General features: G+C 42.2%; 1 protein-coding gene across 2 annotated transcripts in view; it reads right to left on the reverse strand.

Moving 5' to 3' along the window:
• Positions 1 to 13,010, reverse strand: part of CCDC85C (coiled-coil domain containing 85C) — a 167,759-nt gene that overhangs the window by 43,154 nt on the left and 111,595 nt on the right. For both annotated transcript variants that reach the window (XM_014058934.2, XM_087726236.1), the window contains one exon: positions 11,374 to 11,450. In XM_014058934.2, the coding sequence (XP_013914409.2) occupies positions 11,374 to 11,450 (77 nt within the window). The remainder of the gene's footprint in view (positions 1 to 11,373; positions 11,451 to 13,010) is intronic.

The following is a 13,010-nucleotide window of genomic DNA, read 5'->3' on the forward strand; positions in this document are numbered from 1 at the left end:
TGGTAATTCAAAATGCTAGGCTTTCAGTGGGGGGGAGGGGCACTAGCGGCTTTAATTTAATCTGCATAATTTATACCCAATCTGCTGGAAGGCTGAACCTGGGACTTTCTGCATGCAAATTGCGTGCTTGCTTTTTCATTCAGCTTTATGTCCCTTTCCCTGTTAAGACTTCCAGAGTGCCAAAGAGGCTGGGCCTAAGGAACAGCTTGTAAGGTGGGAGCTAAAGGTAATAAAAGGAAAAAGTCACACAGAATGACATACATTTTAAAATTCTACAGAGTTTGCTATGACTCATTTCTTTTCAGAACTGAACGCGACAAACCACTGGGGCGAATGATTAGCACAAGGCTATTTTTAGAAGTTCTCCTGTTCAGAACTGAATGCCACGGATCAAACTACACAAGCAGTTGCTTTTTGGTAATGAGTGTACAGCCAGTTTTCATGGAAACATGTGGAATATTTGTTGCAGCAAGGCACCATTGTGCAAAAGCTCTACCTTTGGCTTTGATTTCCATAAATTACTTCAGTGCCAGAGTTTTTAGTCTTGTGCGATTAAACAATTTGACACTTCTCCTCCTATGACGTGCATATCTACAACAGACAATCCTGCTGGTAAGAAGCCCTATCCTAAAAGTTAACTATATGGAGATGAGTCAAGTTGCTTCCCACCCTTCCGAGCACAGCCTTTAAAAGCCGCCTTTGGAGGTTTCCATTTGGTTTTGTTTGGTTCAAGGAAACAAGTCAATACAAATATGAATTGTGAACTCTCCTTCAAAGCTTGGAATGCTAATAGAGCCAAGAGTTGAAAAGAAGTCTGATCCCTGTATCTTTTATCCTTCCGTGATGACATTTTATGTGTACTTGGAAAGTCGATTGCTTCCTGGTGGAGAACTGTGTTGACAAGACCCTGAAAGTGATGAAATCAGAGGTACTAAGCATCCGACAATGCCTTGCATTAAGAGATTAGCAAATCGCTAGTGATTATGGAAGTCTACCTGGCATTTTTCCAAGGGCTAAACTGCAGAAGCAAACCGAATACTCAATACTAGTGAAGTAATTCCAAGTAATTTGATCTTTTGGCTGCAAACTACATTGCAAGTTCTTTGTTTTAAAGATCTCTGTTGTACAGAATCCTCAGGACACAGAGATTTTCTACTAGTGGATGTCTCTCAGGAAACATATTATTTGACCTGCTCATAGACCTGCCATAATGAATCAAACCCTCCTTTGTGTCTCCTTCTACTCACCATCCCTATCTGAAAAAGCATAATATTTCTAAATGAGCTTCCGTGTCTCCAGACGTCTCTGTAATCTTTCAACACATAGAGACACAATGTTGGTCATATGAATAAAAGGACATTTGCCAGAACCTCCTCAGATTTCCTTTTGTGTTGTTACAGATACTCTTGATATTTTTTTAAGATCTTCCCCCTTACACATGCAGAGATATTCTTGACTAACAAGCAAATTCTTTCATTTTAAGATTTGACTTACTCTTTTTTTTTCATTATTCAATTATTACTTTTATTGGTTCAAAAAATGTCAATAATTACATGATTCTAAATGCTACAATATGAAAACCAATGGAGGTGTAGCACCAGCAGTGGTATTATATATCCAGCAATATAACAATATGCAAGAAATAATCTGGATCTCTGTAGTTAGCACAGAACATTGCCTCAAACCAGTCAGGCCAGGTGACCTTTGATCACAGATCTGTGACCAGTGTGTTTCCCAGAGCCTCTTGTACGGGAACCTCCCATAATTTTATAATTGATTTTAATTAATAGACATGTGAGATGCTAAATTAATTTGTATTCCATCTTTAAAATATCCAACACACTTTCTTCCTCCTATTCCTTCCCCCCCACCAAAAAAAAACAAATTTCTGAGGTGGGTTGAATTAAGTGGTCTTGTGGATCATTAAGTGGACAGAGTCCCAAGTAAGGAGCATGGAGTGTCTCCAGGAGATGGAAGACACCCTGGGTGGTCCATAGAGACCGTGCATCATTATCTCTCCACTCAAGAGCTGAAAATCCTACTATCAAAATCTAAGCAGGATATTCAGCCCCTGAACAGGGAGACACACATGAATGGTTTGCACCAGGCCTCCCAGCCCCTCCCCTCCTGTGAGGCACCCCTGCACTGTTTATCTTACCACACTGAGAACTGTTCCTTATCAGGGCAGAATATGCCAGGTCACCTATTCTTAGGGTTTCTGGAGGACAACCAAGATTTAGATGACCACAACTGAGCAGCAAAAATCCAGATAACCATGAAAGAAAAACAATGAGCCGCAGAAAGTTCTAATTTGCAGCTGCTGACTTGCTGCCATCCCTACTCCTGTAACTCTAAGCTGGTAGCTCCTACCTATGAGAGGCACCTCTCATTTGGCCTACACCAACTCTTGTTTTTTCCCTTAGTCATAGGATTGCCTAAACTTCTCATTAAGCAACTGTAGCGCAAAGCCCATATTTACCTCAGTAACAATAGAGGGCACAATAAATTCCATAAATTTGTTTTAAGAATTTTTTTTCTTTTCTTCTCCCAAAATGTTCTGCTAATTTTTCAAAGGGATGCCAAAATCCCAGTACTAAAGTAATGCATACGAACTGAAGGAAATTATTTTCGTTGTTGCTGCTCTTATTTAATTCAATTTATATTCATTCAATTTATATAGCTACCAATCTCACTTTTATGTGATTCTAGGAGGCTTACAATAAAATACATAAAATACACACTATAGTACAAAAAATGAAAATAAAACACGTGGCTGTCAGGTATTATTCAACTAATCATCCATACAGCCAAGAGATGGGCTTTATCCCACTGGCAGGATCCCGAGTTATTCTTTTCTATTTGATGCTCAGAATCAGTCAAAATGGCATCACTATGCACAAAAGAGAAATATTAGTTGCTTGAGGGGAAACCTCAAGCTTTGCAGAAGTACAAGAAGAGTAAGGATTGGGTATTGTGATATCCAATTGGCCTCGAGACAGAGTTAATTTGAAGCCACGCCTCTGGGCTCCTTGCTTCTGGTTCCCAGTTTCAACGAGTCAAGACCACTGCAAAACACCTGAAAACAAGTCATAAGGGTACACACCCTACCCCCTGAACTCCCCCAATCCCTGGACCAAAACTAGGGCAGGAACCTGGCTAATCCTGCAAAACCTCCTAAAACAACAGTTCAGGTAAGACCAACTGTCATTTTCCAGAGGAATTTTGCAGAATTAGCCAGGATTGGGACATACCCAAGTTAACGTCCCTCAGGGGGGACACTATTGGTCCTGGGCTCCTCATGCGCTACCACCTGTTGTAACACCCTATGACCAAACACCGCATCAGCCGATGCAAATGTGTCTAACCTGTAATGCTTGATAAAGGAGATGGGGACCCCCACATAGCTGCCCTGCAAATCTCCACAATAAGCACCTGTGTGGCCCAGGCTGCCGAGGTAGCCGTACTCCTGGTGGAGTGTGCTGATGCCCTGGGGCACCGGAAGGTGCTGAACCTCATAGGTCAATGCAATGCCCAGTTTGATCCACCTCCCTATAGCTGAAGAGAACACTCTCTTCCCCAGGGAAGATGGATGAAAGGAAAGAAAGAGCGCCTCAGACTTCCTGAGCCCCACCATGCGCCTCAGGTAAATGCGCAAGGCACGCCTGACATCCAGCCGGTGCCAAGGCGCCCTCTTATCATGAGACGGGTCTGGACAAAAATCCGGTAATACCACCTCCTGTGATCTGTGGAAAATGGAATTAACCTTGGGAATAAAGGTCGGATCCAGTTGCAGGACAACCCGATTATTGTGGAATGTACAAAGATCTGACCTGGAGGACAATGTCCCCAGTTCAGAGATGTGACAGGCTGAGGTGACCGCCAAAGGGAACACTACCTTAAGGGTTACAAACTTCAGGTCAACCGTCCTCAGAGGTTCGAATGGTATTCCTGTCATTGCTTGGAGAACCATAGTGAGGCTCCATGTTGGAAACCTGTGGACAACTGGGGGATGGAGATTCCCCGCACCCTTCAAAAACGTCTTAATTAACGGGACCTGGGAAAGTAGAAGGAGCCCCTCTCCCCAAATAATCGTGGAGAGGGCCGCCCCCTGTCTCCTGAGGGTGCCCCCCCCATCCAATCCATCTTGGAGGAACTCCAACACTACCTTAAGGGTTACGAACTTCAGGTCAACTTTTCCTCAGAGGTTCGAATGGTGCTCCTGTCATTGCTTGGAGAACCGTAGTGAGGCTCCATGTCGGAAACCTGTGGACAACCAGGGGATGAAGATTCCTCACACCCTTCAAAAACCTCTTAATTAACGGGACCTGGGAAAGTGGAAGGAGCTCCTCTCCCCGAATAATCGTGGAGAGGGCCGCCACCTCTCTCCTGAGGATGCCCCCCTATCCAATCCATCTTGGAGGAACTCCAAGACGTACGGTACCAAAGCCTCATGAGGATTCGCTCCAGAGACCGGCACCGCTCTGCAAAGACCCGCCAGGTGGAATCATAAATCCTAGTGGTGGAACCCTTGTGTGAAGCCTCAATTGTGGAGATCACCCTCTGTGAAAGCTGGGCGGCCCTTAGGCGCTCCCGCTCAATATCCACATGGCTAGTTGCAGCCACTGTGGCTCGGGATGCACCAGGTTACCCTGTCTGAAGTCCACATCCGTCCCTGGGATCCTGCACGGGTGTGACACTGACAGGCACATTAGGTCCGCAACCCACGCCTGGCACGGCAGTAGGGCACCACTAAGATGAGTTCCGCCTTCTCTGATATCACTTTCTGAACTACCTCAGGGAGAAGGGGAAGGGGAGGGAAGGAGTAGAACAGGCCCTCTGGCCACGGAATCCGAAGCGCGTAGACTCCCTCCGTCCCTCGAGCCGGGAACTGAGAGAAGAACCGATCCACCTGAGCATTCTGCGGTGTGACAAACAGGTCCACCTCCAGATGGCTGAACCTGGAGCAGATGGCCTGGAACAGTTTCAGAGAAAGGCTCCACTCCCCGTGGTCAACCCTGGCCCAACTGAGCCAGTCGGCTTGATGGCCATTCAATCCTGTGATGTGCTCTGCCCTGAGTGATCGAAGATGCCCCTCTGCCCAGGCGCCGAGTGCCATTGCCTCGGTTTGAAGAGCCCTGGAGTGTGTGCCGTCCTGTCGGTTGACGTGGGCCTTCACCGCCATGTTGTCAGTCAGCACCAAGACATCTTGATCCTGTACATGGTCCTTGAAGTGCCGCAATGCCAAGTGAATCGCTCGCAGTTCCAGCCAATTTATATTGTGTTGGAGGTGTAACCAGATCCAACGCCCCTGCGCCATCTGGGACTCCAAGAGAGCTCCCCACCCATACAAGCTGGCATCTGTTGTCAGGATGAGGTGCTCCGGCTCCTTGAACCTGCAGCCCTCGTGTAGCGCTGGAGAGAGCCACCACCTCAATGACAGCTGCACCTGTGGTGTCACAGGAATCTTTTCCTTGGAATTGCTGGAGTTTGACCTCTGATGCGGCAGGAGACACCACTGGAGCAACCTGGCATGTACACGAGCCCAAGGCACCATGTCTATGTAAGAAATGAATTTCCCCAGCAAGCTGGAGAGCACTACTACAGGAACAAAACGTTGACTTCTAACTTGTCTAATTAAGGCTAACAAATTAACTTTACAGTCGTGGGACAAGATCACCTTCCCCAGCTTAGAGTTTATGATGGTCCCCATGTGAGGAATCCTGGTGGCGGGAATGAGGGAACTCTTATCTAGGTTAACCGAAAAACCTAACTGCTGTAGTGTGAATACCACCAACGAAAGATCCTCCCTTGCCTGCTCAAACAATGCTGCTTGGACTAAGATGTCATCGAGATAGCATTGGACCCTGACAGAGCGCTCACAGAGGTAAGCCGCCACTGCGGCTAGGACCTTAGTGAATCTTGATGAGCACACACCTCCCCCTTTGCTGCCTCAGGGCCTGGACGGATTGTTGTCATTGATGGGACAATGAATTCCAGGGTTTATCAAGACATTTTGCAGGAAAACATACGACCATCTGTCTATCAACTGAAGCTCCGCAGAGGATGGGTGATGCAACTGGACAATGACCCAGAGCACACAAGTAATTCAACAAAATGGCTTCAACAGCACAGAATACACCTTCTGGAGTGGCCCAGTCAGAGTCCTGATCTAAACCCAATTGAAATGCTGTGGTATGACGGCCTCCACGGGACAAAATCAGCCTCAGGTAGACCTTTCCTGCCCCTTTTGCAAGCCATGCAGCTCCAGGCCTCCTAGTGTCAATCTGGGCCTGCAGGGCCTTGCCACTGCCACCGCTGTAGAAAAGATGGCCACCCAGGAAGGCAGGGATGAAAACGAGGCTTCATAGTAACCTCTGTCCCAGCCCATATGGCCTGCAGGAATTGAGGCCCCAAAATGGCCACTGTAATGGCATCCTGCCTCTAAAGCCCCAAGAAGCAACTTTTAAATCCCTTACCGGTGGCCGGGAGCGAGCCACACCAAGGGGAGGCATCTAGGTATCAGATGGAGACAAGGGGAAGAAGGCAGGGAGAAGGAATTTGCAGGATGGCACTGGATTGTTTTTGGAAGAATCAGGAACCAAAAGCAACTTTTCTTTCTTTAGCCAGACAGAGTTGAAATTGGGAACCAGAAGCAAGGAGCACAGAGGCATGGCTTCAAATTAACTGTCTCGAGGCCAATTGGACATCACAATACCCAATCCTGGCTAATCTTGCAAAATTCCTCTGGAAAATTTTCACTGGCAATTGTGGAGAGCTATCAGAAAACTAGGGAGCAAACAAGAAGGAAGCAAAAATGCTGAAATCTTCAATAGAACATTTTGTACTACAACAAATAGGTTCATACAGGTCTCATTTCTTGTTCTTTGTACATTGCTATCTACTCTTTTCTTTCACAATGCCCTGTAAAATGCAGGTTTAAATCGACCTAGGGCCAAACAGCTTCTAGTCTAAGCACTAGAGAATTCCTGAGTCAGAGATAGAGCAAGTACTGAGGAATTCAGGAAAACCTACAAGATCAAAGAATGTTTCAGTCAAACTCCTGCTAAATCTGTGGTCTAGTTGTGAAGCAAAAATATTAGCCTACTAAAAAATACATATTCCTATGTGCTTAGGTATTTTTGTTGCCCACGTGCTTTTCACCTATTGCTTATTGTTCCTTCTTGTACCCTTCTTTTTGTAATTCATGTAAGTTAGGAAAACATACAGTTGCAAGAAAAAGTATGTGAACCCCTTGGGATTATGTGGAGTTTTGCATGAATTGGTCATAAAATGTGCTCTGAATTTCATCTAAGTCACAACAATAGAAAAACACAGTCTGCTGAAAATAATACTACACAAACATTAGATGTTGCCATGGTTTAATTGAACATAACATGTAAACATTCACAGTGCATGGAGGAAAAAGTATGTGAGCCCCTAGCCTAATGTTTTCTCCAAGAGCTAATTGGAGCCAGGAGTGAGCCAACCTTGACTCCAATCAGTGTGATGATATTGGATGTGTTGCTGACAGCTGTTCTGCCCTTTAAAAACACACACCTGTTGTGGGTTTACTGGTTTCAAGAAGCTCTGTCTGATGTGAACCATGCCTCGCAGAAAAGAGCTCTCAGAAGACCTACGATCAAGAATTGTTGACTTGCATGAAGCTGGAAAGGGTTACAAAAGTATTTCCAAAAGCCTTGATGTTCATGTGTCCACGGTAAGACAGACTGTCTACAAATGGAGAAAGTTTAGCACTGTTGCTACTCTCCCTAGGCGTGGTCGTCCTGTAAAAATGACTGCAAGAGCACAGCGCAGAATGCTTCATGAGGTAAAGAAGAATCCTAGAGTGTCAGCTAAAGACCTACAGAAATCTCTGGCACATGCTAACACTTTTGTTGACACAACTACAAGAAAGAAAACATTAAACAAGAATGGAGTACATGGAAGGACACCACGGAGGAAGCCATTGCTGTCCCAAAAAAATATTGCAGCACGTTTGAAGTTTTCAAAAGAGCACCTGGATGTTCCACAGCACTACTGGCAAAATATACTGTGGACAGATGAAACCAAAATGGAGTTGTTTGGGAAAAACACACAACGCTATGTGTGGAGAAAAAAAGGCACAGCACACCAACATCAACCTCATCCCCACTGTAAAACATGGCAGAGGGAGCATCATGGTTTGGGACTGCTTTGCTGCCTCAGGGCCTGGACGGATTGTTGTCATTGATGGGACAATGAATTCCAGGGTTTATCAAGACATTTTGCAGGAAAACATACGACCATCTGTCTGCCAACTGAAGCTCCGCAGAGGATGGGTGATGCAACAGAACAATGACCCAAAGCATACAAGTAATTCAACAAAAAATGGCTTCAACAGCACAGAATACACCTTCTGGAGTGGCCCAGTCAGATCCTGACCTAAACCCAATTGAAATGCTGTGGCATGACCTTAAGAGAGCGATTCACACCAGACATCCCAAGAATATTGTTACACTGAAACAGTTTTGTGAAGAGGAGCGGTCCAAAATTACTCCAGATTGTTGTGTAGGTCTGATCTGCAACTACAGGAAACGTTTGGTTGAGGTTATTGCTGCCAAAGGAGGGTCAACCAGTTATTAAGTCCAACAGTTCACATACTTTTTCCTCCCTGCACTGTGAATGTTTACATGTTATGTTCAATTAAACCATGGCAACATCTAATGTTTGTGTAATATTATGTTCAGCAGACTGTGGTTTTCTATTGTTGTGACTTAGATGAAGTTCAGAGCACATTTTATGACCAATTCATGCAAAACTCCACGTAATCCCAAAAGGTTCACATACTTTTTCTTGCAACTGTAGAGTACCAGAAGCCAGTTACAACAACCCAATCCATGCTTCCAGACAAATCTATTTATTCAACTCTATTTTTAAAAGCTAAAAAAAAAGACAGCTTGAAAAAATAACTAGTACAGCACAAAACATTAAAATGTAATGTGGCTTCTTAAAAATCATATGCATTTCAACAGAAATTATGAAATGCTTACATATGTATATTCTCCAGATTGGGGCTTAAGGTGCTAGGAGTAGAGACTCAAGTTCAAGTCTACCCTCAGTATGGAAGCTCACTTTGAACCAACCATTCTCTTTCAGCCAAACATACCTCACAGGGTTGTTATTGTGGAATATAAATATGAGGATACTGTATGTACAACTGCCTTGAGATTCTAAATGAAAAGCTGAAAACCAAATATATAGATGTATGTTGTTGTTCGTTGTGAAGTCGTGTCTGACCCATCATGACCCCATGGACAATGTTCCTCCAGTCCTTCCTTTCCTCTACCATCCTCTGGAGTCCACTTAAGCTCATGCCTACTGCTTCGGTGACTCCATCCAGCCACTTCATTCTCTGTCGTCCCCTTCTTCTTTTGCCCTCAATATTTCCCAGAATTAGCCTCTTTTCCAGTGAGTCCTTCCTTCTCATTAGGTGGCCAAAGTATTTGAGTTTCATCTTCAGGATTTGGCCTTCTAAGAAGCAGTCAGGGTTGATCTCCTCTAGGACTGAGCGTTTTGATAGCCTTGCAGTCCAAGGGACTCGCAGGAGTCTTCTCCAGCACCATAGTTCAAAGGCCTCAATTCTTTGGTGCTTATGAATCCTGAATCTTTGGCGCTCAGCCTTTCTTATGGTCCAAGTTTTATAGCCATACATTGCAACTGGAAAAACCATAGCCTGGACTATACACACTTTTGTTGTAAGGGTGTTTATCTTACTATATTTATCTTTACTTCAGTAAATTTTATTCAACTGAGAGGGACTGGATTAAACCAATGCACTAAGAAAAAACTAAAGCCATGTTATGATTTAGCCTGTTATGTGAATCTAGGTTCTGAAAAATTATGCATAAAAAATAAACAGAACATATACATTCCAATAACATTTAACCTGCATTTAAAACCAAAAGGTTCTTCCCTTTAATTTTATATCAGATCTTTAATTTATGATATTTATATCTGGTTTATAACTTTATTATATCAAGGTTTGTCTTAACAAAGTTTATTTAATAAACCATAATTTGCTGAGTGTGCAAAACATATTACATTGAAACCCATAAATATTATTGCTTAGCATGATTTGGGAACTCAGTCTTCATCTAGAGGTGCTTACAGTAAGTGAAAAGGAAGCATCCATATGAAAGATTTCAAATTTAAGTTTGTGTCCTATTGCATATTGACTATATCCTGCTGAATATTTAGTAAACAACATTTCTTTTAATCCAAAGACCTGCCGTTCAGAGTAGGTGATACAGGATTGTTATGTTCCAATGGCCTAATATATGGCAGAATCATTAATTTTGGGGACCACAATCTAGGTTTTTAAAAAAAATCAGTAATTTTCATAAACTTCATAATTTTCTATAATGCTACTGAGAATGAGTTTAGTAGCTGAAAGGAAAAATTACTTGGGAGGATGAGGGAACTGGTATATTTAAATGGAAAGAGATTTTTAGAATGGTAGCTGCAAAAGGAACTAAACTTTTAATACTGTAGCTATATGAAGATACCCTGGGAGTAAAATTAGGCCAGGTTGGAAGTGGCCAACCTGGCCTAAATTATGCCAAAAAGGAAAGTAGTGACTCCTCCCAGATCTTTAACAGCATGTTTGGTAACCTTTAAACAGCTTCAAAGCAATTTATCTTTAAATAAAGTTATTAAATTTGGTATAATATAAAAATCAGCAGGAGTAAGCAAGATGTAAGCTTCAATTTTAGAAAATACTCTTAGAACTCTTAGGAAAAAATCTCTTAGAATGTGTTCAATGTGGAATATAAAGAAGATAAAGAGTTAACTTGCACTCCCCCTACTATTTATGTCCTGGGGCATTTAAACCTGAGGTTGTTGCAAACAGCACCTTTGATGACAAATATGCATGGGTAACTCTGCAATCTCAGAATCTGAGGGAGTCTCCCAAAATTCAACACTCCCCAAAATCTTGATATGCACAATTCGATTGGGGGAACCCCAGAAAGCAACTTTTTATCTTTGGAAATGTTACCTTTAACAAAATTTAACAGGAACATTTTGAAATAGATACCTCCTTCCTAGAAATTTGTCTCAGCACATTTTTCCACCAAAACAGAAAACATATTCTTTTATTCTTCCAAACTGCCTTTCTTGTTTATTTATATGTCACTATTTATTCATTAAATGCGTACAATATACTGCCCAAATGCTTAACATTTTTTTAATGGTCTTGTTTCAGTCCCACCATTAATGGTAGAAGATTAGTGTTCTTCATTCTCAGGGTCAGCTTGATCCATTGCTAAGGATAAAAATATGGTTATTTATTAAACGATTGTATTTAGGGGGGGGGGGGAATGAAGAGCCACCTACCTGAGAGAGAAGTTTGTTATCATCCTCTAGCAGTTTGACTTTCGTTTCAAGTTGTCTGATGTAGTTGGAAGATGAATCTTTAAAGAAGAAAGGGCGGGAAAGAGATTAATCTTCAGAAGAGATTGTACTTTAAAGTCAGGCAAGATAGCTTCACTGCTAGACTTAGGATTTTCTCATGAAAAGAACAACACCTGCAAAATCAGTGGTGTTTCTCAGATTAAATTTAAAGACTTAACAAAAGAAGGGGGACACAAAACACAGAACTGAAAAAAGCCTGCTGTAACCCAAAGTCTCCATTTGCCACAACAGAGTTGTGAGAAATACTGAGATTCAATTCAATAACCTTCAGTATCAGCCCTTAGTGCAGAAACCTAGATAATTGTCATACTATTCTGAACCTTAACTGATATTATTGTCATTGATTGCATTGCAGTCAAGTACAGTTCTTGTTATCGTCTTCCTAGTTATGAAGCCATTTTGGAACCTCTTTTGCTTTGTGCATTCAGCAAATTTTGCATAATTTGAAAGGCTGCTTTTAGCACTAACAGTATTGGTTTTAGTCAGTTCTGTCCTTATTTATTCTGAATGACTTTTGCTATGCTCAGTAAATATCTATTTTATCAGATATTTTAGCCAACTATCTATAAATTTAAAAAATAATAGCTATATTCACCATGAAGAATATACACTCCAAATCATCTTTTAAAAAGTTATACACATACTTTTAGGAAGAGAACAGAACGTTTTTAAATACTAAAATCATTGCTTACTGATAACTACAAGAACATTTTCCATCTGCATTTACAGATGTACCAAAATATTTCTAGCAGCCAATTAGGCAAAGAACAGCTCAGCAGCTCCAATAACGGAAGCTACAAGAGTTACACTCAATCAAACCACTGCCTTGAGACCTTAATCTTCATTTAAATGAAATAACTATTTAGATCTTTGCATTCTCTCCCATAAGGAAAAGCAAAACACTCATTGTGCCATTCAATTTCACTTAGGCGTGTTATGTCAGTATAGGGTGGCAGGAAAGAAAACTGAATGAATTATGCTGCTGCAGATGCAAATTGCCTGAAAAAAAGTGTGACCTGGTGCCCTTTATCTGCTTCTCTTCAAGATTAATCTCCAACATCTTGTCAGCAAGATTAATCTCCAACATCTTGTCATCTGCTACAAACGGTGAATGGAACACGGGTGGGAGGGAGGGAGGAAATTCTACAACAAAAAAAAACCTTGGTACCTATCATCACAGTGATCTCATTCACACATTGGACAGAGCCATAGTTAATTTCATCACTGTTTCATAAGTAAACGGTAATTGGCTTCGTTCACATAACACTGCCAACTCCTGTTACAGATTTCAAACAATTAAGCAGGGTTCCTGCACATTTAAATTAAAATTAAGCCAAGTTAGTTCTAGATCCAGCCTATACATATGTTGTAATATAGAAATTGGCACACGAGCAGTCCTCACCTAATGGCCATTCATTCAATGACTATTCAAATTATTATGAAAGCAATGAAAAAATGGTTAGTTATGACTGGTCCTCAAAGCTGCATTGCAGCACTCCCATGGTTACATTATCAAAATTTGGGCACTTAGCAGCGAGCACTGATGGTGTTATCTAGTC

This window comes from Thamnophis sirtalis, unplaced genomic scaffold (genome assembly GCF_051295495.1).
Source record: "Thamnophis sirtalis isolate CommonGarterSnake01/CBP01778 unplaced genomic scaffold, rThaSir2_p1.2 scaffold_1, whole genome shotgun sequence".
Lineage (NCBI taxonomy): Eukaryota > Metazoa > Chordata > Lepidosauria > Squamata > Natricidae > Thamnophis > Thamnophis sirtalis.